The 22,084-nt window shown below is 51.3% G+C and overlaps 1 protein-coding gene across 8 annotated transcripts in view; it reads left to right on the forward strand.

Annotated features, from left to right (window-relative positions):
• LOC116949426 (FERM domain-containing protein 4B-like) overlaps nucleotides 1-9,767 on the forward strand; it is a 138,172-nt gene extending 128,405 nt beyond the window's left edge. For 7 of the 8 annotated variants that reach the window (XM_076071995.1, XM_076071994.1, XM_032966759.2 and 4 more), the window contains 2 exons: nucleotides 635-755; nucleotides 3,170-9,767. In XM_076071995.1, the coding sequence (XP_075928110.1) occupies nucleotides 635-755; nucleotides 3,170-3,269 (221 nt within the window). In that variant the 3' untranslated portion in view covers nucleotides 3,270-9,767. Of the gene's footprint in view, nucleotides 1-634; nucleotides 756-2,233; nucleotides 2,313-3,169 lie in introns of all 8 variants that reach the window. The other variant, XM_076071993.1, reaches the window with a different exon arrangement.
• Nucleotides 9,768-22,084: the final 12,317 nt, after the last annotated feature.

The raw sequence follows: 22,084 nt of genomic DNA on the forward strand, positions 1-22,084 counted from the left end.
CTTGGGTTTCCTGAACAAAAATCTCAAATTATTGCGGACGCCCGTGCCTTTTACAGGTAACATCGTGTAAATGCGTTATTAGCATTGCGCCTGTTTACTCAGGAAAGCTTCACCGTGTCTCATGAGTCTTCATTTTTGAGGAGGGTCCTGCAAAATTTGGGAGCGGGTGACGTTTGCTGTGAATAATCCAGTGTTACACGTTGGAAAAGACTGCGACATGAGCCAGCATCTCTCCCGGTAGGGGGGGCTGTGTTGGACCACTAAGCTGCGTTCGAATTCAGGTCCCAGGCACAAACGCTAAACCACGCTCTGTGGAGTGTCTCGAGTTGGTCTCGGCCCAGTCGCCCACAGCGCCCATCACACATGCAGTCTGCCGTGTATTCAGTCAGCCTGTTTGGACATCATGCCACACGGCCCCCGTGGTACAACCCGAAAACGCGTTCGAGAGGGCCACGGCATAACCGTGAAAACCTATGCACCAGCTGCCTTGGGGTCATATAGTACCATAGAAAACCTCTCTTATCCGCAGCCCTACTGTGCGGAGCGATCATCTAACAGATAGCCACCGGGAACCGTGAGCCAGTCCCCCTGCAGGTACGCGGGCTTCAAGGAGGCTGTGCTGTGTGTGCCGCAGGCCTGGATGTTGGCAGGAGAAGGGAGCCCATGGTGTACTCCCCGGGCACCGGGGACTCGGTGCTGCACGCTGCCGAACGGAGGCAGGAGGCCACGTCCTCTATGTTGACGACGCACGTCCGGTACGGGGGCAGGGGGCGAGCCGCGTGTGTGTGTCTCACCACCGTCGCTGGTGACGTGTGTGTGTCTCACCACCGTCGCTGGTGCCGTGTTGTGTGTGTCTCACCACCGTCGCTGGTGCCGTGTTGTGTGTGTCTCACCACCGTCGCTGGTGCCGCGTTGTGTGTGTCTCACCACCGTCGCTGGTGCCGTGTGTGTGTCTCACCACCGTCGCTGGTGCCGTGTGTGTGTGTCTCACCACCGTCGCTGGTGCCGTGTGTGTGTGTCTCACCACCGTCGCTGGTGCCGCGTTATGTGTGTCTCACCACCGTCGCTGGTGCCGTGTGTGTGTCTCACCACCGTCGCTGGTGCCGTGTGTGTGTCTCACCACCGTCGCTGGTGCCGTGTGTGTGTGTTTCACCACCGTCGCTGGTGCCGTGTGTGTGTCTCACCACCGTCGCTGGTGCCGCGTTGTGTGTGTCTCACCACCGTCGCTGGTGCCGTGTGTGTGTCTCACCACCGTCGCTGGTACCGTGTGTGTGTGTCTCACCACCGTCGCTGGTGCCACGTTGTGTGTGTCTCACCACCATCGCTGGTGCCGCGTTATGTGTGTCTCACCACCGTCGCTGGTGCCGTGTGTGCGTCTCACCACCGTCGCTGGTGCTGCGTTGTGTGTGTCTCACCACCGTCGCTGGTGCCGCGTTGTGTGTGTCTCATCACCGTCGCTGGTGCCGTGTGTGTGTCTCACCACCGTCGCTGGTGCCACGTTGTGTGTGTCTCACCACCGTCGCTGGTGCCACGTTGTGTGTGTCTCACCACCGTCGCTGGTGCCACGTTGTGTGTCTCACCACCGTCGCTGGTGCCGTGCAACAGAGACCTGAGATCTCCTCGGACACATCGGTGTTTAACATTCAAAAACATACAAAAAAAACTAAGACACCCCATATAGCATTTAACAGACCGTTAGGGCAAGTGCTTTTCGTGACCACCTATGAACGCCGGCACGGCACACGAGGGGGAGGGTGGCCAGCACCACGCCCGGCCAGCACCACCTTTGTATTCCTAGTGGTGATATATACACATGGCACCAGGCACTTATTTCAGGCTGAGTCGATCTAGGGGAGGAGGCCCAGGACCGGTTCAGATAATCGTCACTGGTGTTGGCCGCAAGCGTAAATCGACCTCGGGTTGCCGGGTTTGTAGCGTAGTGCGCTAACCGCTACACTACCGCGCCCCACAAAAACATACACACGAATCCACGCTTATGTTAGGAACCTACTTGCTGTACTGCTATCTTCTGACCACCTTGCATCCTCTTGGTTTGGATAATGTACAGTACTTGTGGATGTTGACGATCCACCGACCCCGCCAAGGCCTGCTCTCTGCCTGCCTCGTGTGCCGCTGCTGTTCTCCTGTTCACATCCAGTCTCCTCTGTCTGACCTCTCCCTCCCTTTCCCCTCTCTCCTCTCTCCTCCTTGTCTTTCCCCTCTGTCCTCGCAGAGTGATGTACGTCGTTTCAACTCTCGTTACTGCTTCTCCCTCCCTGCCAAATGCCAACCTGACTTAGTGCCCCCCGCAGGTAACGAGCCGATACAAAAAGATAAACGCCACTCGGGGGGTTTCCTCGCCGCGGCTCCCGCGATACGCTGTCAGGTCGTACCGCGCGTTGCTCGGCACGACGTCCGACGTTTCGCTCCACGTGCCGTAAAACGCGCGGTACAACCCGAAAACTCATTGGGAGAGCCGTAAACGAGTTCTTAAAAACGCTTAGCCGAAGACGTGCGGCTATATCGCCGCATCGTGACGCAACGGTGCGGCGGTTTAAATCCATATTTACCAAAATAAAACTTCCCGCTCGCCCGTCAAATCCTCGCACCCTGCCACAGGATGGAGTCCCGCCACTACGGCGTCTACATAGCCCTGTGGTGCAGCTGCTCCCACTCAGCGTCGAGGGTCACGATGTCGCCGGGCCGCCGGCCGCCTCCCTGTTGACCACTGCGGCCGTAACCGCCGCGGGCAGCGTGGCGGTGGATCAATGTAGAGGCTGTACGGGGGCTGCTCGCTGTGCGCGGCGTGAATGGAGTTGTAAAGCGATGTTGGAGGGGAGCGTGGCGAGGATATCCACATGCGGAGGACGCTGCCCGCGTGCAGTGACGCGACACCGCCCACAGCGGTTATACCCCTGTAGCGGCACTTGGGGGCGCTATTGCAGTGCATCTAAAAATAACATTGTCACAAGAGGAAGTATTTACCGCTTTGTGGAACGTAAATAGTAGTTTTCCTATGAAGAGACTGGTTCCTGCCACACAATTGTAGAATTTCCACCACTGAATTGGTGTTATCCAATGTTTCTATGGAAAATCTTAACAAATTTAGACAATGTTAACGATGCATTAGAACCTTATTAATAAACTGCTTGTGTGTGTGTGTTTCCAGGTCCTACCCTGAGCGGTCGTCGTACCAAAGGTCCTCCGACTTGAGGCCGGAGCCGGGCTACGCGAAGCACATCGACATGGATTCTGGAACGCTCGTTTGACCCCACATGACCCCCGGACTCCCCGAGGAGGGGTGGGGGGGGAGCGAGTGCCGGTGGTGCTCTTTCGAACTCGGCGGTGTTCCTGTCTACGGCCGCCACGCCAACGGCTCCTCACCTCCAAGCTGCCGTGAGCTTTTGGCTCGAGAGGAAACGTTCAAAAGGACTACGAGAGGGGAGGGCAGGGGTGGCCGGTGGGGTGGTGGTTCCAGGAGGGCCCACGACGGCCGTGTCGGAGACACCAAGACCCGGGGTTCGACTCCACAGGCTTCGGCAGACTCTCACAAAACCAGCAAAAAAAACATAATTGGGAAGAGAAAACACAAAAAAGTTTGGGTTGAGTTCAGACAAAGTGATCGCCCCTCGAAGTATTTGTCACGGACGTGGAGCGAGCAACTTACTTGACGACTCAACTGAAGGAGGTGCAAGTCCGGTGGATGTCGGCAAGATGAAGCCTTGAAGGATCTCAAAAGTTTGCAATGGCACAGCTGCGTGTCTCCCTCTCCCTGACGTCGAGACGAGGATCTGATTTGAGCTTTGTTCTGCGGCTAAATGCTGAGGACCAGAATGGGGGGAGGGGGGGAAATAGCAGAAAAAACTGGAGAGTGTCATTGACATGGAAACATTTGTCATTTTATGTTTGTTACCACACTGAGCTCATCACGAAGCCATACCCAGCTGCCACCTGCCTGCCTTATTTAAGATTATTTTTTACTATTTTATTTTTACAAATCGAGGCCCCTTCACGATCCCTTGCGTTTGATCTTGAGAAAAAGTCTTAGTTATAAAAAGCACAAGCGGTTTCCAAACGTCCCTGAAATTTGAAAACGCACACATCGATCATCGACACATTTTAATCACTCGCTCTTTAATTTCCCTCCCGTTATTTTATTTCCTGTAAATATTTACGTTGGAAGTCGGTCTGCTCGATTGAGCATGGTGGCAGCGTTCCTTGTTGGTGGCCCTCAGTCCCATTGGTGGAAATTCCACATCCCTATGGCAGGGGGCCAGTGTGTCCATAGAACAAGCACTGTTGGCGTCCCGTGAAGTGGTACTTGTTTTAATGACCGCGGAAAGATGATGGGCCGAGCCAACCCCAGGTACGGGATTGTAACTTGTAACATTCCATTTTGGAGTCAAGGACTCTTAACCACCCCACCGACCGGCTGGAATTCATCAATACGCTCTCATTTTGTTCAAAGCAGTGCGAATGGTGCAAGGGTTAGGGTTTGGCTACGTAACTGTTACAAGCCCGCCTGTAGATTAAACTCGCAACAGGGCTTTGGGATTCCTTGCAGTGGTCCAGTACTCAACAGCGACAGTGAATCGGTATCTTCAGGGAGTCTTGTGTGTGTGTGTATCCTGTTTGAGCACAGGCACCAAGAGTGCAACACCTCAAGCTGCTATACAGCAGCAGCAGTAGTAGCAGCAGCAGTAGTAGCAGCAGCAGCAGTAGCAAGGCAGACAAACAATGGGCGAGCGAAATGAGGGACTGAAAGTTTTCTTCAAAAGTGGAAAAAACACATTAACTCTTCATAATAAACATTAACTCTGTCAGCAAGGGCGAGGAAGAGGGATTGCACGATCAGGGAAGACACCTGGAACGGCATGCGAGTCGGTCACAAGCAGAAGAGGAAAGGTCACGGGCAAGGTCTGGAACGGGAAGTGAGCAATGTGAAGGGGGGGTGTCTAAGACTCCGGCCACTGGGCAGAGGCGTTGTTAGCGATCTATAGTCACGTGGGTTAAAGCATTTTAAATAATAAAAAAATAAACGTAGCAGATAACGTAATAACAAACACGAATACATCTAATACGCATTCTGTTAGAGGTTAATTCAAACTGTTTAAAATAGGTTTCGGTGTCATTAGCAGTAACCCTTTGTGGAAACTAGCATACATTGAAAATATTAAATAAAACCTCAAAATAAATGACTTGTGTTGCCACCAAACATGTTTTTCAAGCCTTATTTTAAATTAGCATTGCGTGCAAAAATAATTGCCATTTTCAAATGTGGCATCTACACCGTTGCGTTTAAATCGACATTCTCCCCGATGAGAAACTGCATTTGGGCTTGGTTGCCAGGTTACGTGTCGTTCTGCACTTGCGTTTCAGTTGCACTGCGTTTTCTCGTCGGTCACAGATTCGACGTGCAGCTGAATCAGCTGACCTGAAGGCAGCTGCCGTCACGTAGAACGCGCTACCAAAGGGTCCGCTAACAGTGCTAGGTTTGTTCCTCAAGTAATTAAATAATGACCGAGGTGTCCGAGGGGGCTCGAGAAGAGGCCGCTCCTACATGAGAGCACCGAGCCTGGCACCACCACCACCACCACCACCGAGATCTTGGGTTGTTGGAACGCAGGTTTCGGCTCTCCACCGTCACCACCGGCTCCCTTAAGCGGAGCGGTGGCGAGTTTGTTGCCTCTGCCGGGCGGTCCCAACGGTGGTGACAAGTAAACTAACATGTTTACATTCTCGTCAATCCAACATGTTTACATTCTATTCTTCACGAAAAGGTTTAAACAGTTGCATAAGTGTTGGTTGGGGTGGGGGGGGGGGTAAGGAAATGTATTTTGCGGAGGAAAAAGCAGGGATTATTGCGAATACGATGGTAAAGGTGGGTTTGTAAATGTGTGGGTGTGTGGTGGAGAGGAGCCAATGTCAATAGCAGGGAGGTGCATTTGAAAGGTGAAGCTAGGTTCTATTTGGTACACCCTTTACATATTCATCACCGAGGTCTGATTTCTAGGTTTCTTGTTTGTTACTGAGGGATGGACGGTGGGCCGAGTCATCTCCTTGCCACATGTTGAATTCGTCACTTTTATATTGTCCCAGGAAACCCCGGCATTGAAATGTGGAATTTCCATTCCGGGCCTGGGAGCGGCAATGAAGACGGGCACTGCGCCATTATTTGTTCAGGGAATTCTCTGGTTTTGCGCTGCATTGGCAATTGACGATAGGTGGGTTCGTACAGCGAACTAGTTGACTGCATGCAGTGTTGATGAGATTGGTTGCGGGTCTGGATTCAGAGTGCAGAAAGCATCAGAAGGTCAGATAGAAAGGGGAGGTTTGCAACAGGCTGTACGAGCAACAGAGAGGGGGGCAATCTCCCATTGTGCTGTCAGAATTGAGTGAAGGTAGAGAGAGGGGTGGGGGGCAGTGTTTACTGGGTAGAAGGCATGTTGTGGAACTTGTTGTTTTTACGTTTGAGGAGTACATGAAATTGTATTTAATGTATCGCTCTGGCTGTTTTACGGAAGTAATGTTTCAGTAATCCACAGCACGTTACGTGACCAAAGAAGGCTCGGTCATGGTCCAGTGGGCTGTAATGTTTTGTAATACATTTTACATTTGCAGTGTCATCCGTTTTACAACGTATTGCAAATATATTTGACAAGGGCATTCCAGGATTGAACAATCCCATGAATACACTTTGCTGCAAAATGCAACATAGTCGTGGATTCGGTGTGGAGTAAAAAAATAATAATAATAATACGCAGCGTTTACTTGGCTGTCGGTGGCTGTGGAGCCGCGCGGTCGCAGTCCTCGCCGCTGAATCGGTGTCTCGTCAACGAGGCAGTCCCTGGGACAGCCGTCCTGTCGCTCCGGGAACCAAACGAGACGCATGTTGGATTACATCGAGTCCCTTTTGGTATCATTGTTCACGAAAGGAGGCCATTGTGTTTGCCAGCGGGTTTAGACTTGATACTTTTGAGGCATTTATAGAATTTTACGCTGTGGCATGATGAGATTCTACTTCTGTAGAGCTGTGGAGACGGTCATTGTGCAACCTATGGATGTATTCGGGGCTGGATGTAAAATAACGAAACCCATGATGATCTTGGAAGGACGGCATTACTTGGGTTTCATTATTGGTGTGGGGGTAGTTTGAGATTATTTGCAAGTAAGGGAACTAAATACACGGGTGACCAATAGTGTCAGTTTTACACAACTGTAAAAACCCTCTTTGGTAATACACTCGTGTTCTGTGTTTGCTACGGGGGTACTCACCTGTCTCTTAGGGGGGCGCGGGGGGGGGGGGTGCAGTCTTGACAAATCTGTCAGTCTTCCTGGAAGATTAGTCTCGTTTTGGTTGTCAGTTGGCGCAATACGCGACTCAAAAACATTTGTGTGCAGTTCTCTCCCCCGCTTCTGATGTCGTCAGAGTCCCATGAGAGGTCCCGCCCAGCCTCTGTACCTCCGAGGTTGCAGCAGCTGATCCGCGGCGTTCGTAGTCGCACAGGAATGCGTCCGTTCTCATCGTCGGGGACGGCTCCCGGAGTCCCTCTGGTGTTGTGTGGGTGCTCAAGTCTGAAATCGCAGACCCCTGAAGCTCCGCTCGCTCACAGAACACTGTCCATAACAGTGCTTTGTTTGGGGTTCGATCGAGTACACAAAAAGATACCTATTATGGATATTGGTCGTGTCCCGTAGCGTGCTTGCACAGCTGCTTACCGACGAGGAATTGTGAAAGGCGTTCCGCTTTCACTGTCACGCCATTAGTTTTCGTTCATTACATAATTTTATTATTTCGCGAGGAAGTGAAAATAAATAGGATTTTTTTTTTACCAAACTGGAAGTAGACACTACCTCAAATGTCAAATGCTTGTTGACTGGCGTCTGTTATCAAACATTTTTTATGAAAATGTGTGAGAAGCTGTTGACAGGTTACCGCATGGGCAACTCGATTGGTTCATCCTAAAAAGTACCGGAGCTGAAGGGGGTTGGTGCGTCCATTGCCAGCCTGCGGCGCGTGAAGGCACTGCATGGCACACGCGTCCTTGTGGACTGCAAATGCAACAGTGAGCAGCCTTATTAACCAATTATCTTAGAAATGGAACCCGAAATCCATTTATGTGATTTATTGGTAAAAAAAATGTGTTGAGATGCAAAAATAACCACATCAGCGAGGAGTTGGCGAACTCAGTTTTTTTTTTCAAATTGACATCGTTCCTCGCGGTCGCCGTGATGGTAAAGCCACCGCGAGGCGTTCCCGGTGCCTGGCTCCTGTGTGTTGGAGAGCTGTGGGGGGGGGGGGCCCTGGCAGTCTGCAACCAAAGTCAAGAGTGTGTGACCATGGAAGACTTTGTAACAGTGCTGTAATACGTTGTGTTACACACGCTACTGCAGTAATTGTATTAGTTCCACATCGTCCGTTGCTCACGTGCCCACACTTCGTGGCCGCTTGCTCGTTTTCCCAATGATTTGTACACCTGGCCAGTGGCTGACCGTATCACACCCACACGTCATCGTCGCTCGCCCTTCGACTGCTCTCAATGACCGCCCTGGTTAAGAGGCCGTCGTGGCCAAAGCCATTGAAGCCATCCGAGATCGCCATCGCTTCCTTCCGCCAGATCACGCAGACTAGGTTGCCACCTGTCCCGGTTTTCCCAGGATCGCACAGCGTGTTTCAAGTCTTTCCGGGAAATTAAAAGTCCCTGGTTTTTGTCAGTTGCATAATAATACGCTCCTCATGACGACGCATTCAAATGCACCTGTCACCTCTTCTGGTGTTGAGATTTTCTTTGCTAGAAATGTCCCGATTTGTAAGTACACTACTTAATAAGAGGGGGCAAGCCAACTCGCAGATGTTGCAAAGTTGACACTGCCCCTAAATTCCCCACTCGCAGCCTTTCCACCAGGGCCTAGGCCTTGATCAGCTCCAGGGCTGTCTCAGCAGGCTGCTGCCCCTTCTGTGTCCTTAACGTGTCCCACCGCCTCCCATCACAAACTCCTCTAATTATACCCACAATGATTAGCTTCCACTTGAAATAACCAACTTAGTGAAAAAATAATTTCGTAGATTGTTTGATGCATCTGGCCACTGGGCTGTAGCTTCATGCTAGTGCCTTGCGCCGTAGGCCTCGTTCATAGGCCAGGAATATTGTACATATGCTTGCCAGTGGCCGAGCGATTGCAAGCGTCAGCATCTGGGAGTGAGGTGTCCCGGAACTTTTTTTATTGCCCACAATTTTGGAGCCTGAAGATTTTACTGTGAAATGTTCTCCGTTTGAAACCAAATGATTAATTAACTATCTGGGGTTAAGCCCTCCATTTCCCATTCTGAACACGTTAAATTCCAACTCATCAACAAAGTGATAAAAAATGCAACACCAGCTACTTGGGCTTGCTTCATAACTATAGACTTTTTTCTCAAAATTTAAAGGGCTCGTAATCTGCCGAGGCTTTATAAACAGTATTTATTACTCATCCTAAATGCAGACCTGGATGTCTCCAAACAAACAATATTGAAATGGCTGTGTAATATAGTTCTGTACATGTTTTTGTTGTTAATTTGTAGTCTTAGTCTTGCAATACTGTAGTTGCTTTGCTTAGTCACATTCTGGCTTGAGAGCTCAGTACAATGTTAACATTGTCTATAAGCATGTTATTTGCACAAACTCTTGTAAAGACAACAGTGTAAAGTGTTTCTATTTTTGGCTGGCCGTGAACTTACAGTGTTTTGAATTAGTGTTTTTGAAATTAAACAGAACTTATAACCAGTTGTGGCTGATGTGAATTTCTAAAATTGCCTCCGTGTGGTCATGCACGTGGGCAGGGTTTGTTGCAGCTGAGTGGACCGAGATGGGTAGGCACTCACCTGCACATTGATCTGGATGGCGACCTCCTTACTGCAGCCGCTTGCAAAAGCCAACAACCTGCTTGCCATAGTGAACATCGAGGGGAGTTAGGCGAGTAGTTTGCTGAACTATCTTCCACATGCAAAATATTCAGGGTATGTTTTACAGATGACCTAAGGAGGTAAAAGCAAAAGGTGCAGCCCTGCAATTACTCCCTCATCACTGCTGGCAGAAGGGCCTCCTCTACAGAGAGCCCCTCTAGAGTGTACTTGGTCTACTCTTCCTCGCTGGCCATACGTCTTGGAAGAGCCCGAGTACCCACATTATTATTTCAACTGCCGCGCCAGGAGATCGAGTCGAACCGGTGATCTCTGATACAGTGAGAATCGGGTGTTCCCGTTGGGGGGGCAGTCTTTTCATAGGATGGCCATTGTTGACTTGCCATCAAGTGCTCATTCAGCCCAGGCTGAATCAACCCTCGATTGTGAATTGAACTTTCAACCTTCCCGTCACCGATCCGGCCGCTCTCACCAAATCGCAATCCTATTTTGAGACAGCCAAGACCGGTTTGTCGTGAGTCAGCAACTCGGCGGGGTGGGTGAGTGGAAGGGTGGGTGGGTGGGTGTTCTGGGAGTGGCAAGAGCGAGGCATGAGTTTGCAACACTCCGGCAAGAGCCACCTCACCTGCAGGGTTTTTCCCCAAAACCATCCTGGGCCTCGAGAATGCGGCGATTGCTGCCGAGGCATTGCGCAAGAGCGGAGCGAGTTGTGACGCGGTGCTGTGTGACGCGTGGATGTGTGACGCGTGGCTGTGTGATGCGAGGCTGTGTGACGCGTGGCTGTGTGACGCGTGGCTCTGTGACGCGGGGCTGTGTGACGCGGGGCTGTGTGACGCGTGGATGTGTGACGCGTCGCTGTGTGACGCGTGGCTCTGTGACGCGGGGCTGTGTGACGCGTGGCTGTGTGACGCTTGGCTCTGACGCGTGGCTCTGTGACGCGGGGCTGTGTGACGCGTGGCTCTGTGACGCGTGGCTGTGTGACGCTTGGCTCTGACGCGTGGCTCTGTGACGCGGGGCTGTGACGCGTGGCTGTGTGACGCGTGGCTGTGTGACGCGTGGCTGTGTGACGCGGGGCTGTGTGACGCGAGGCTGTGTGACGCGTGGCTGTGTGACGCGTGGCTGTGTGACGCGGGGCTGTGACGCGTGGCTGTGTGACGCGTGGCTGTGTGACGCGTGGCTCTGTGACGCGTGGCTGTGACGCGTGGCTGTGTGACGCGGGGCTGTGTGACGCGGGGCTGTGTGACGTGTCGCTGTGTGACGCGGGGCTGTGAGACGCGTGGCTGTGTGACGCGGGGCTGTGTGACGCGGGGCTGTGTGACGTGTCGCTGTGTGACGCGGGGCTGTGTGACGCGTGGCTGTGTGACGCGTGGCTGTGTGACGCGTGGCTGTGTGACGCGTGGCTGTGTGACGCGTGGCTGTGTGACGCGTGGCTGTGTGACGCGTGGCTGTGTGACGCGTGGCTGTGTGACGCGTGGCTGTGTGACGCGTGGGCGCTTTCGAGCAGCCCAGCTCGCAACTCGTCCACGCAGGAGTCCGCCTCGCTTCTTGGTTTCAAGAGTTTCTTGCTCGACCGGTTCCGCGAGCGAGGAGGACACGCTGCCGCTGGCGTCACGCTGCCGCTGGCGACAGGCCGCCACGTGGGCGATGCAGGCGCTCTTGCCCGTGGAGTCATGCGGTGTCTTAACCCTGGGTGCGGTAAATATCAGGCACCACGTGCCATGCGATCGCGTGCCTGTGTGTCTGTGTGCCTGTGTGTCTGTGTGCCTGTCTGTATTTCTGTGTGTCTGTGTGCCTGTGTGTCTGTGTGTCTGTGTACCTGTGTGTCTGTGTGTCTGTGTGCCTGTGTGTCTGTGTGTGCGCAGAGAATGCGGGACTGTGCTCCGTTTGACTGGACACGCGTTTCAATCTGTTTCACACAGCTCGCTTGAACGTTCCTTAACAAGGCCACGCTGATTTTAGATGAGTTATACCTCGGTTCTGTGCCTCACGAAATTGCCCCTCAACCCGTTGGCTTTCCTCACAGCGAGAGAGAGAGATCTCTGGCCTCTCTCTGCGCTATGGAGGGTCATTGCCCGAAACGTCACCGATTACATGTCTTCCCTTTGAAGGCCCAAGTGTTATTGACAGGGACGTGTTGAGTTGTCGTTAATTGTGCATCACCACCATGCAATGTGCGCAGGGAGTGGACTGGGAGCCATTGGAGAGCGATCAGAGATTTGCCTTTGCGATGCAGTCAAAGGCGAGCAGCCTGACTGCTCAGGCGTGGGGGAGACCCCTCATTTCATTTAGAGCCCAGAGCGTGCGGGGACAATCTGGACTACTAAATTTAAACGTGAATTAACGAAGCAATAATGACGCCCGTTAAATGTTACATTGCATAATAAAGGGCATCTACCTCTGTTGAGCAATGCATTACTACGATTTACCGTGCGCTATATTGGCGTGCCTGTGCTGCAGTGCAGTATTACCACATCGACTGTATTGGGCAAGTAGGATTGTCACAGCGTCTCCTGCAAAGTATGTACGGTGCGGAAGAAGTTCAACATACATGCAAGGCATCTTGAGATGTCATTGCACTTAAGCTGCTTCATACAACTTGTTTCGAGTTATTAATTTGGCGGAACTGTTCAATCAGTGGCCTCGAGCCACTTGCGGAAGTTCCACATTGCTGTGGGGGGGTCGGCCTCCTCATCACGGGGTGACCGCTCGACTCTCGATGCAGCATCGGAATTCGCTTCACCGCCAATGTCCGACGTTTCGCTCCACGCACCGGGAGCGTCTTCAGTTTGAATGTCAGTTCCTGGAGAAGCTCCCAGCACGTTCCACGCTGAGCTGTAAGTCGAACGAGAGCCAGGGTTTTGCGAAAGGACGCTTATGAGGAGAGATAAATGAGCGGTAACGTATCAGTGACAATATCTATGAGTACACCTGTGGACAAATTGCAACCCTCAAACGTTTTAGGCGAACCACAAAATGTAGTAGTGTTTTGTGAAGAAATAAAATTATATCTGCAAGTTCCACAGAGCACTGCGCCATGGCATTGGGCAGGCCGGGCTTGGAGCCACTGCCCCAGGCCATCCCGTATCGGGGATGGAACTCACACGAGACAACAGATGGCAGCAGTAGTCACCTTGAGATGCCCTCTTGGGCGTGCGTGTCAGCGGTGTCTTGCAAGGAGCATCGGTTTACTGTGCAGTGCTGGTTTTCACACGGCAACGCAATCGTAGCCATGCCACGAGCAACAATGTACCCGTGTTTCCATGTCCAAGCAGATCTTGGTGTTACTGTATCCGTGGGGGATTATCTATATTGAACTTCTTTCGCACCGTACATGGCAAACCATGCTAATCGAAGGTGCGGGCAAAGGACAACAAACTAACACACAAAAACACGTTCTAAATAAATTAGTTTTCAATCTAAATTATTTAAAAGTGTATAGTTCCAGTGGCTTCATAATATTAGAAGTGTAGTGACTGACTCGGAGACGCCAAGAGTTGGAGGCACGTCTTTTATTTAACCGGGCACCCTTTGCACAATACACACCCTACGCTGGTACACACTCTTCTGTCGCTCGCTTATACACAACTCTACATAAGTCGCTCGCCTATACAGAACACTACGTGTGCCGCTAGCCTATACACAACACTAAGTGTGCCGCTAGCCTATACACAACACTACGTGTGCCGCTAGCCTATACACAACGCTACGTTGGTTGCTAGCCTATACACAACGCTACGTTGGTTGCTAGCCTATACACAACACTACGTGTGCCGCTAGCCTATACACAACGCTACGTTGGTTGCTAGCCTATACACAACGCTACGTTGGTTGCTAGCCTATACACAACGCCAGCCGTCTTAACACCAACGGCGCTGAACCGAGACAGCCAACTACCGTCTAGCAGCGCAATGTCGAGGACGACGGCGACGATGGCTGCGAGATGACAGCACGACGAGGTTCCCACTCCAAGCGACAGCCCCGAGCTCTCGCTCAGGGCCCCCTTTTATACTCCCAGGGGAGTGGCCTCGCTCCGCCCCGGCCACGCCCCCTCTCTAGAACCTACCAGCGGGTTCCCGGAATTCGCCCTCGTGCCCCTTCTGTAACCTTTCTCCCAGATATCCCCTCTGGTGGATCGCCTGGCCTGCTGACGTCAGGGCTGCTGTAAGCCGCAGATCCCCTTCCCCGCCAGCAGCCAGCGCTATACCGAGACATTATTTATTCCATGTCACTACAGAAGGAAGAGCGTTCCAGACGACCGCTGAAACGCATCTGAAAGCGCGCGATGCGGTGACCGTCTTCGTTCGACGGCCAGCCAAGAGCCGCTGCTGTGAGGATCACGGGAGCTGGCGTGGTGATGGTTCACACTCCTTGACCAGATCAGCGTGGTATTGTGGTTAATTTGTGGCACGCACTTGGTGTGGAATGAGTGCGATGCTGTGGGTACACGACACGGGCCATCGGCGAGCCCCTGGAGCCTGAGCGGACTGGCCGACCGGGCGGTCACCACTGACGTCAGGATCAGCGCCTCTCACGAGGAACGCGATTGGGCACCTCGTGGTGGCTGCCCTCGAGTAACAATCGGGGGTCTTCGCCACTTTCAATGTCACCTCAACGAGCACCTAGCCTGGCACGAGCGTCACGCTTGGCGACGTGCGGTGCGAAAGAAGTTCAACGTACGTGATGACATCGCAATCTGGCGGAGGTGACTTGTGGCGGCTGCGCGAACGTGGGGCATGGCGTGGGGTCGGAGAACCTCGCGCAACACCTCTGGCTGTACGCATCTCGTGTGGGACCTACCTAGGTCGACTTGGCCTGAAAACGGGCACCTGCTGCGTGTGACGTCACGGCCACGTGCACGAAGACGGGCAGGTGCGGCTGCCCGCTGCCCGTGGGCTGCCCCCTGCGTGCTGTTCGCGGCCTTGCGAGGTGCGAGCTCAAAGCTTGCGCCATTGTTTGCCCTTGGCCATCCATAAAGCGTCCGTCTCTACAGAATATAAACACGTGTGCGTGGTGTGTGCGTGGTGCGTGCGTGCGTGTGTCATCGCCCGTAATGCCAGGGTGGGAATCACGATTTGAGTTTCAAGGAGGTTTTTGTGTATGTGCATCATCTCTGTAAAAGCACAAAGGGGCTGTTCCGTGGTTTAGTTCAGAATGATGTCACAGAGCCTTGAACGTGTCGTCATGGGTGACGATGTATATTTTGGTAATATATGTGTCATTCTCTGGTTTGAATAGCACAGTTGCACGTAGGTTATTCATAGGGCAAGAAACTTGGAAGTTCTGAACAGAACATGGCAATATAGCATTGTTGATGTAGTTACACAGAGTAGGTTGGGATGGGTTGGAGACTTATTTAGGATGGAGAGCAGGTCAAAACGATCACCTGATTGGCGCTCACAACATAGACTCGTATCGCATGCTAAAAGTCAATCCTTTACATTTCATGCAAATTCTAAGCGAAATTTACCCAAGCGTAAACCTCGAGGCTAACGGAACACAAAGAGGCACGCGACACAGACAATGCTAATCAAGAACGAGATGGTTTAGATTTTTTTTTTAAATAAAGACGTGACTTGAATCGCAATCGCTTGGGGGCACGGCGGGTGGTGTAAAGATCGGCTTGCCAAGTCGCGAGTACTCGCCCATTCGCACTACGAGGAGCAGCGCGATAGGCAAAGCGAACCGCTTTCCGCGACTTGAACTCGACAGCGTCCTGATTGTGAGTCTCATTTGAACACCGCATCTTCCTGATAGAGGCTAAGTAACTGTGACGCAGCTCACTGCAAATAACTTTACGGACTCAAATGGGAGAGATAAACTGGGATGGGCCGGGCTTGACCTGGCCACGGTGACCCCGACGACTGCCACAGCACAGCGCTGGGCGCTGATGGGGGTGAGGGGTAAGGAGGAGAGGGGGCCACCGTGGCAAGGTAGAGAGCTTTGAAATCTTGGGGCAATGTCCAATTTATTTATAACGCCAGGCTCGAAAAGTCACTCTTACACGTGCGACTGCTGCCTGCTCGCATGTGTGTGTGTGTGACGTCGTGGGGAGCGGCGGTGCAGCGGTTAGCGCGCTGCATTACGAACCCAGCGACCGGGGTTCGATTCCTGCTCATGGTCCCGGGCCTCCCCTCGGTCGACTCAGATGAGTACCTGGTGCGGTGTGTAAACATCGCCACTAGGGAGACAAAGGCGACCGGGCGTGGTGCTGGCCACTCGTGTGCCGTTCCGGCCTTCATAAGTGCTCCCTAACAGCACTTGCCCCAAGAGTCTGTGAAGTCTATACGGGGGATATTTGCCTTTGTTACGACGCAGTGTTGCCATGTATGGAGCACTTGACTCACAACTCAGAAAGGGCGCAGGTTCAACTCTCATTTGTCGGGGAAAACGCAAAAGCTCTGTCCACCATTCCTCCTGTGTTGACAAAACGAGTAACCACTTTGTGGAACGTCTACCGTGGGTGTGCTACGGGAATGTGAAACCTCGACTCACGCACCACGGATCTTCCTTGTGAAATAACCAGGCAACTGGCTCAACGGGACCGTCCGTTTTGCCGAATCAAAATAACATCAAACTTTGCTCGCTGACATCAACGCGAATGAGTAACTGCCCTGTGCTCGTTTGAGCAGAGACACATTTCGTCGACTTGTGTGACGCCGACCTGCGTGGGACACAATACCCCTGGCTACAATATCGCTCTGTCTCGCGGTTGTGGAGGCAACATCTCCTGACTGCATCCGCACGCAGAGCAACGGGTCCCACCAGACATCGCGTGCGCAGAAACCCCCTGGGAGCCCCCAGCTCCCTCATCGCGCACCGCATTGAGTGATTGGCTTGATACGACCCCGAGGCCAGCACTGTGGAACAGTTGATGTTTTTTGTTTGTTTTTACCAAAGCTCCCAATAACAGCTCCCGTCTTGCACGGGGGCTCGATGTTCTCGTGGGGCCCGTGATGAGTAGCCAAGGGGCTCCGTGAAGGCTGTCGATTGAAGGGACACACGTGGGGGGATCTCCACTACCCGCTACCTCTTCGTTTTCCTTCCCCTATGACCCCTAAACTTATTTTCTGACATTTGCCCCCCCCCCCCCTAATTTGCACAAAGACACGTTTCATATTAATCACCTTAAAATCAATCCCGGAGCTTTTCATTTGTCCTCATATGAACTGTAGACAATTGCTGGACTCACAATCAAATAACGTTGCGAGTTAAAATCCTGTTTGAGGAATCGAATGAGCACATATCGTTCGCTCTGGGTTTCATGATATTTAAACGAATTCGTTAGAAAACCCAACACTGGTTTGTTCAATGAATGGTGCCCCCCCCCCCCCCCCGCTCTCCACCTGTAATGGGTTGCGGAATTTCCACTTGCGGCTCGCGAAGACAAAAAAACTTCGCGTGCGGTTGTCTCCGAGCACGCCGATTGCGGCAGCCCCCCTCCGACACTTCTGGCGCAAGTCACCGCCGTGCTTGATGGAGAAGACCACTTTTTTGTTGTGCACAAACACCACCCTTCTTCACGCGCCCGTGCTGCCTGCGCGACACGGGGGAACACCTTTGTGGGCTACGTCAGCCCTGACCATGACCCGGAGTGATTAACTCGCACGGTTCATGAGCTCGGCATGAACGTAAATCGAGACGCCTGGAGCCTGTGAATCCTGTAAAAAGAGTCCCGTGTGCTGCTTTCCTTTATGACTCACAGCACCGCGTTTTATTTTTTTCTTGTTATGAAAGTGTTCACGTATTGCGTAAGAGTTTTGTTTTCAGGCAACTTTGTGGATTTGAAAAAGTAAACTTTGTTTAAAACTGGCGGCTGGAATAAACTCGGTTGATGACCTCAGTACTCTTCGCCACCGCGTCCTTCCACCTCCCAGATAGATGTTACTTGTTGTTATCGTCATCAATATGCCAGACAGCCCTCGTAACCACAGATGCTCTCCCCTAGTTAGTCCAGTTGCTTTGCAGAGAGACGAGACTGAGTTTAGAATTGCCCTCCCGCCACGGCCTTAGGGCCACCGATGGAAGTGATCACAGGGACACGGACTTGATTTTTACATGCCATGAAGAAGGGCCATTGCCTGAAACGTCGCATATTATATATCATTTTTTTCGTTTTAGGCCACGCAGTGTTATTGACTAATGAGTTGAGTTTCGCACGCAAAAATGATTTCTAGACAGGCCAGAATATGAGAGTTATTTCGTACCAGATCACCGGTGGTGGCTGAGACACGGGACAACCCACTCCTCAGACGCTTCTCTCCGCGGGGTTATCCACCACTGTACTCCTCTTGTCCGCGGAGAGAAGTAAACATTCGTGGATAACCGCGCGGGTATTAGGGTTATTAAATAGGGCCGCGGGTAATCGAGGAGTTTCCGCGAGCCCTATTTGATCGTAGCGGCCGGGGCTGACAGGGCCGCGGATAACAGGAGTGGCTCTTCAGTGGTCTCATGCTTCATTTGCTGCTGCTGCTGTCTAGAACAGCACGGCCACAGTTATGGCAACCCGTGGGCTCAACCATAGCTGCTGTGCATGACACACACAGGTATGATGGGAGGACTGACCTTATGGTGACAATAGCACTTTGTGCTGTCTGAAAACCACCTTTTAATGCATGAACACTTTGTTTTGCTATTGCGGTTGTGTGCATGTGCACGCGCTCGTGTGTGTGTTTGCGTGTATCCAAAAGAAATGAACAACAACTCCTTCCGTGTAACTACAGCTTTCCAAGCAGCAGTGACTTGCCAGCGCCACCCTGATGGGTCCTCCAACTGGTCGCATACATGCGGTGTTAGCGTTGACACGATTCCTTGAAACGAGCCAAGACTTTTGCTGGCATGCGTGCTCTGTACCGTGGAGCCGCCATGTTTAGAAGTCGTATGCAAAATAGTCGTGACGCTCTCAAATTACACATAGCCACCTTGTTTGCGTCGGTCCTTTACAATGACTTTGGAGACATCTCCGTTTGGCGATAATAAATTTTACACCGCGAGTTTACGATAGTTTAATTTACCACGAGCCTCGTGTATGGTTAGAGATGCCACTTTGGAACGACAGTAAAATTATGAAGAGTGCAAGGTTAAAACTTTTACGGACAGACCATCGGAACGCATCGAATGGCCTTTCCAGCCCGTTAAAGTGTGTTCGGAGCCACGCGAACTTGACGCGGCTTCCGTGAGCCCCAGGACTCGGGTACGAACTGGGGTTGTCCTACTGACGCGGTGTTGGCGTGTTTTTAGCCAGCTCTAGTTGGACCGCCACATTCACCTGCAATCTGAATTGTCGGGGGCCGATTTCCCTTTGCAAGGGCCTGGCGAATTCGGGCCGAACGGAAACGCGCCACCAAATTTGTTACAAAATCTAAACCCTTTGAGATGGCGGCAACATCTAATTTGATACTAATTTTCCTTAACGTTATGTGAGCGATAGGACGGTCTTCACTCGGAAGAATTTCTCACGTGACGATAACTCGAGTAACGCAGCTCGGTATTAATGGCAACGTTCGCTATCGTTCACCAACCAGGGTTAGCATTCAGCTCGAGTGGAGGCCAGCATTGACCAACCTGCTTAGAATGAGACTCGGAGACAGAAAGAGAAACGCACCATGCTTCCACAATAGAGTTTTTTTGGGGTTAGAGCGCGTAAATTTAAATGTGTCGTTAAACCTGCCACCACCCGACACAAACCAATTAGTAAGGCTTGTCACATAAACAATTCGTTACTATACAGCACACCGGTGTGTTGGAGAGTAAACTCACAACATTTACAAGTCGAGTACGACGTTTCGCCAGTGATTACCACTAGCATCATGAGGCGACAGCCAGATTTGTGGAGAAATCCTCCTGTTTCTTTCTTAGAGGGATAGATGTGATGACGTCACTTGTGAACCAATCAGGTACGGAGGCCAGGCGGGGTGGTAAATGTGTGCACATAAATTACAATGGAAACCCATTACCGGTTGGGTTATTCACCATAATTGTTAGAACAGTTTAGTTGGGCAGGACACGTCACGACAAGGGGTGATGGTCGGTGGTCAAGACTAACGACAGAATTGCAGCCAAAGTCTAGAACCCGCGCGACAGGATGTGTGTGTATGTTGAACTTATCTGGCGCCGTACGAAGCCAACCGTGCTAATCGGAGGTGGGCGGGAAGGATAACAAACTAAACACAAAGAGCAGTTCTAAAGGAAAAGAGTTTTCAATCAGGATGTAAAAGTGCAGAGCTCCAGTGGCTTCATAATATTGGAAGGAAGAGCGTTCCAGACGGTCGCAAAAGCACATTAAAAGTGAGCGACGCAGTGACCGTCTTTGTTCAACGGCAAGCCAAATGCCACTGCAAGGGTGACCGGAGTTCGCGTGACGGTTTATGTTCCTTGACGAGATCAGCAAGGTATCGTGGTTCATTTGTAGCAAATGTCCTCCATGAGGATGGAGCGATGAGCTCAGGCCGTGTGTGGGTGCTCGGTGGATTGCGAGGACCCATGAGGCATTGCGACAGCCTCGGGAAGCCTTCGTCCAACACTTTGATCCTGGCCGCTGTTACTGATGATGGTGGTGGTGGTTGTCAGCAACACCCTTTTAGACCAAGTGTGTGGACAAGCTCAGGAATGAGGAATCTGAAGGGTGGATGGATCCTTATTCAAGGTAAAAAGAAAGGTCATGCATTTTTTAAAATTCATATCAGGGTAGGGCAAGTCTTGGGTTTGATTTGCAGAGGTTAAATAAACAACATATAACAAAACATCTATTCATTACCTTTCCAGCTTTATTTTTACAACTTGTCTTCCTTACTTACTGCGTGAATGTCTGTTCATCTGTTTGTCTGACCAACGATTCATTGTCGAAGCTCAACACCCAGAGAGCCAGACGAAGGCACGCTCACAGAGCCTCGTGTATCAGTGGTTAAAGCCTGAGACTCAAACAGGCGGATTAAGTTAGCCTGTGGTTAATCAAGCTCCATTGTTGATGCTGGAGCCTTAGAGAGCCCTGCTTAACGTTGCTGCCCACCAATCATAAACAACCGGCCGTGGTGAAACCCAACGCGCATCACTGAGAAAAAACACAGACGTGTAGCGAGATGTTAACTACCTCGCCCGGTATACAGGAGGTCGTCGGTTAAATTCTGGCCCTGACGCGTCTATGTTTGGAGTTTGCATGTCTCTCTCTCTCTGCCCGTGGTCGAGTGGATTTTTCTCCTCTGATTTTCCCTCCACATTTAGAATCAGCATGCGTTTAGAGTATTTGCCTGCTATAAATTTCCACATGATAAGCCACTTCGTTGAGCTATCATTAGTGGTCAGGTCGCTTCTGAACAAGACCTATGTAGCTCCAGTGGGCCTTACCTGGTGAAATAAAAATAGTTTAGTTTAGTTGGGGAGAGCAGTCCATAATAACGGTTATTTGTGTTAGATCACGTAAATATAAATGTGTCATTAAACCCACCACCACCCGACACAGCCAATTAGTAATGCTTGTCACGTAAAAAGAACATGATAATTCGTTATGAGTACAATGAGGGAAAACGTATTTGATCCCCTGCTGATTTTGTACGTTTGCCCACTGACAAAGAAATGATCAGTCTATAATTTTAATGGTAGGTTTATTTGAACAGTGAGAGACAGAATAACAACAACAAAAAATCCAGAAAAACGCATGTCAAAAAATGTTATAAATTGATTGGCATTTTAATGAGGGAAATAAGTATTTGACCCCCTCTCAATCAGAAAGATTTCTGGCTCCCAGGTGTCTTTTATACAGGTAACGAGCTGAGATTAGGAGCACACTCTTAAAGGGAGTGCTCCTAATCTCAGCTTGTTACCTATATAAAAGACACCTGTCCACAGAAGCAATCAATCAATCAGATTCCAAACTCTCCACCATGGCCAAGACCAAAGAGCTCTCCAAGGATGTCAGGGACAAGATTGTAGACCTACACAAGGCTGGAATGGGCTACAAGACCATTGCCAAGCAGCTTGGTGAGAAGGTGACAACAGTTGGTGCGATTATTCGCAAATGGAAGAAACACAAAAGAACTGTCAATCTCCCTCGGCCTGGGGCTCCATGCAAGATCTCACCTTGTGGAGTTGCAATGATCATGAGAACGGTGAGGAATCAGCCCAGAACTACACGGGAGGATCTTGTCAATGATCTCAAGGCAACTGGGTTCATAGTCACCAAGAAAA

This window comes from Petromyzon marinus, chromosome 36, assembly GCF_048934315.1.
Source record: "Petromyzon marinus isolate PM22_M1 ecotype Great Lakes invasive population chromosome 36, UKy_Petmar_22M1.pri1.0, whole genome shotgun sequence".
Taxonomy (NCBI): Eukaryota; Metazoa; Chordata; class Hyperoartia; order Petromyzontiformes; family Petromyzontidae; genus Petromyzon; species Petromyzon marinus.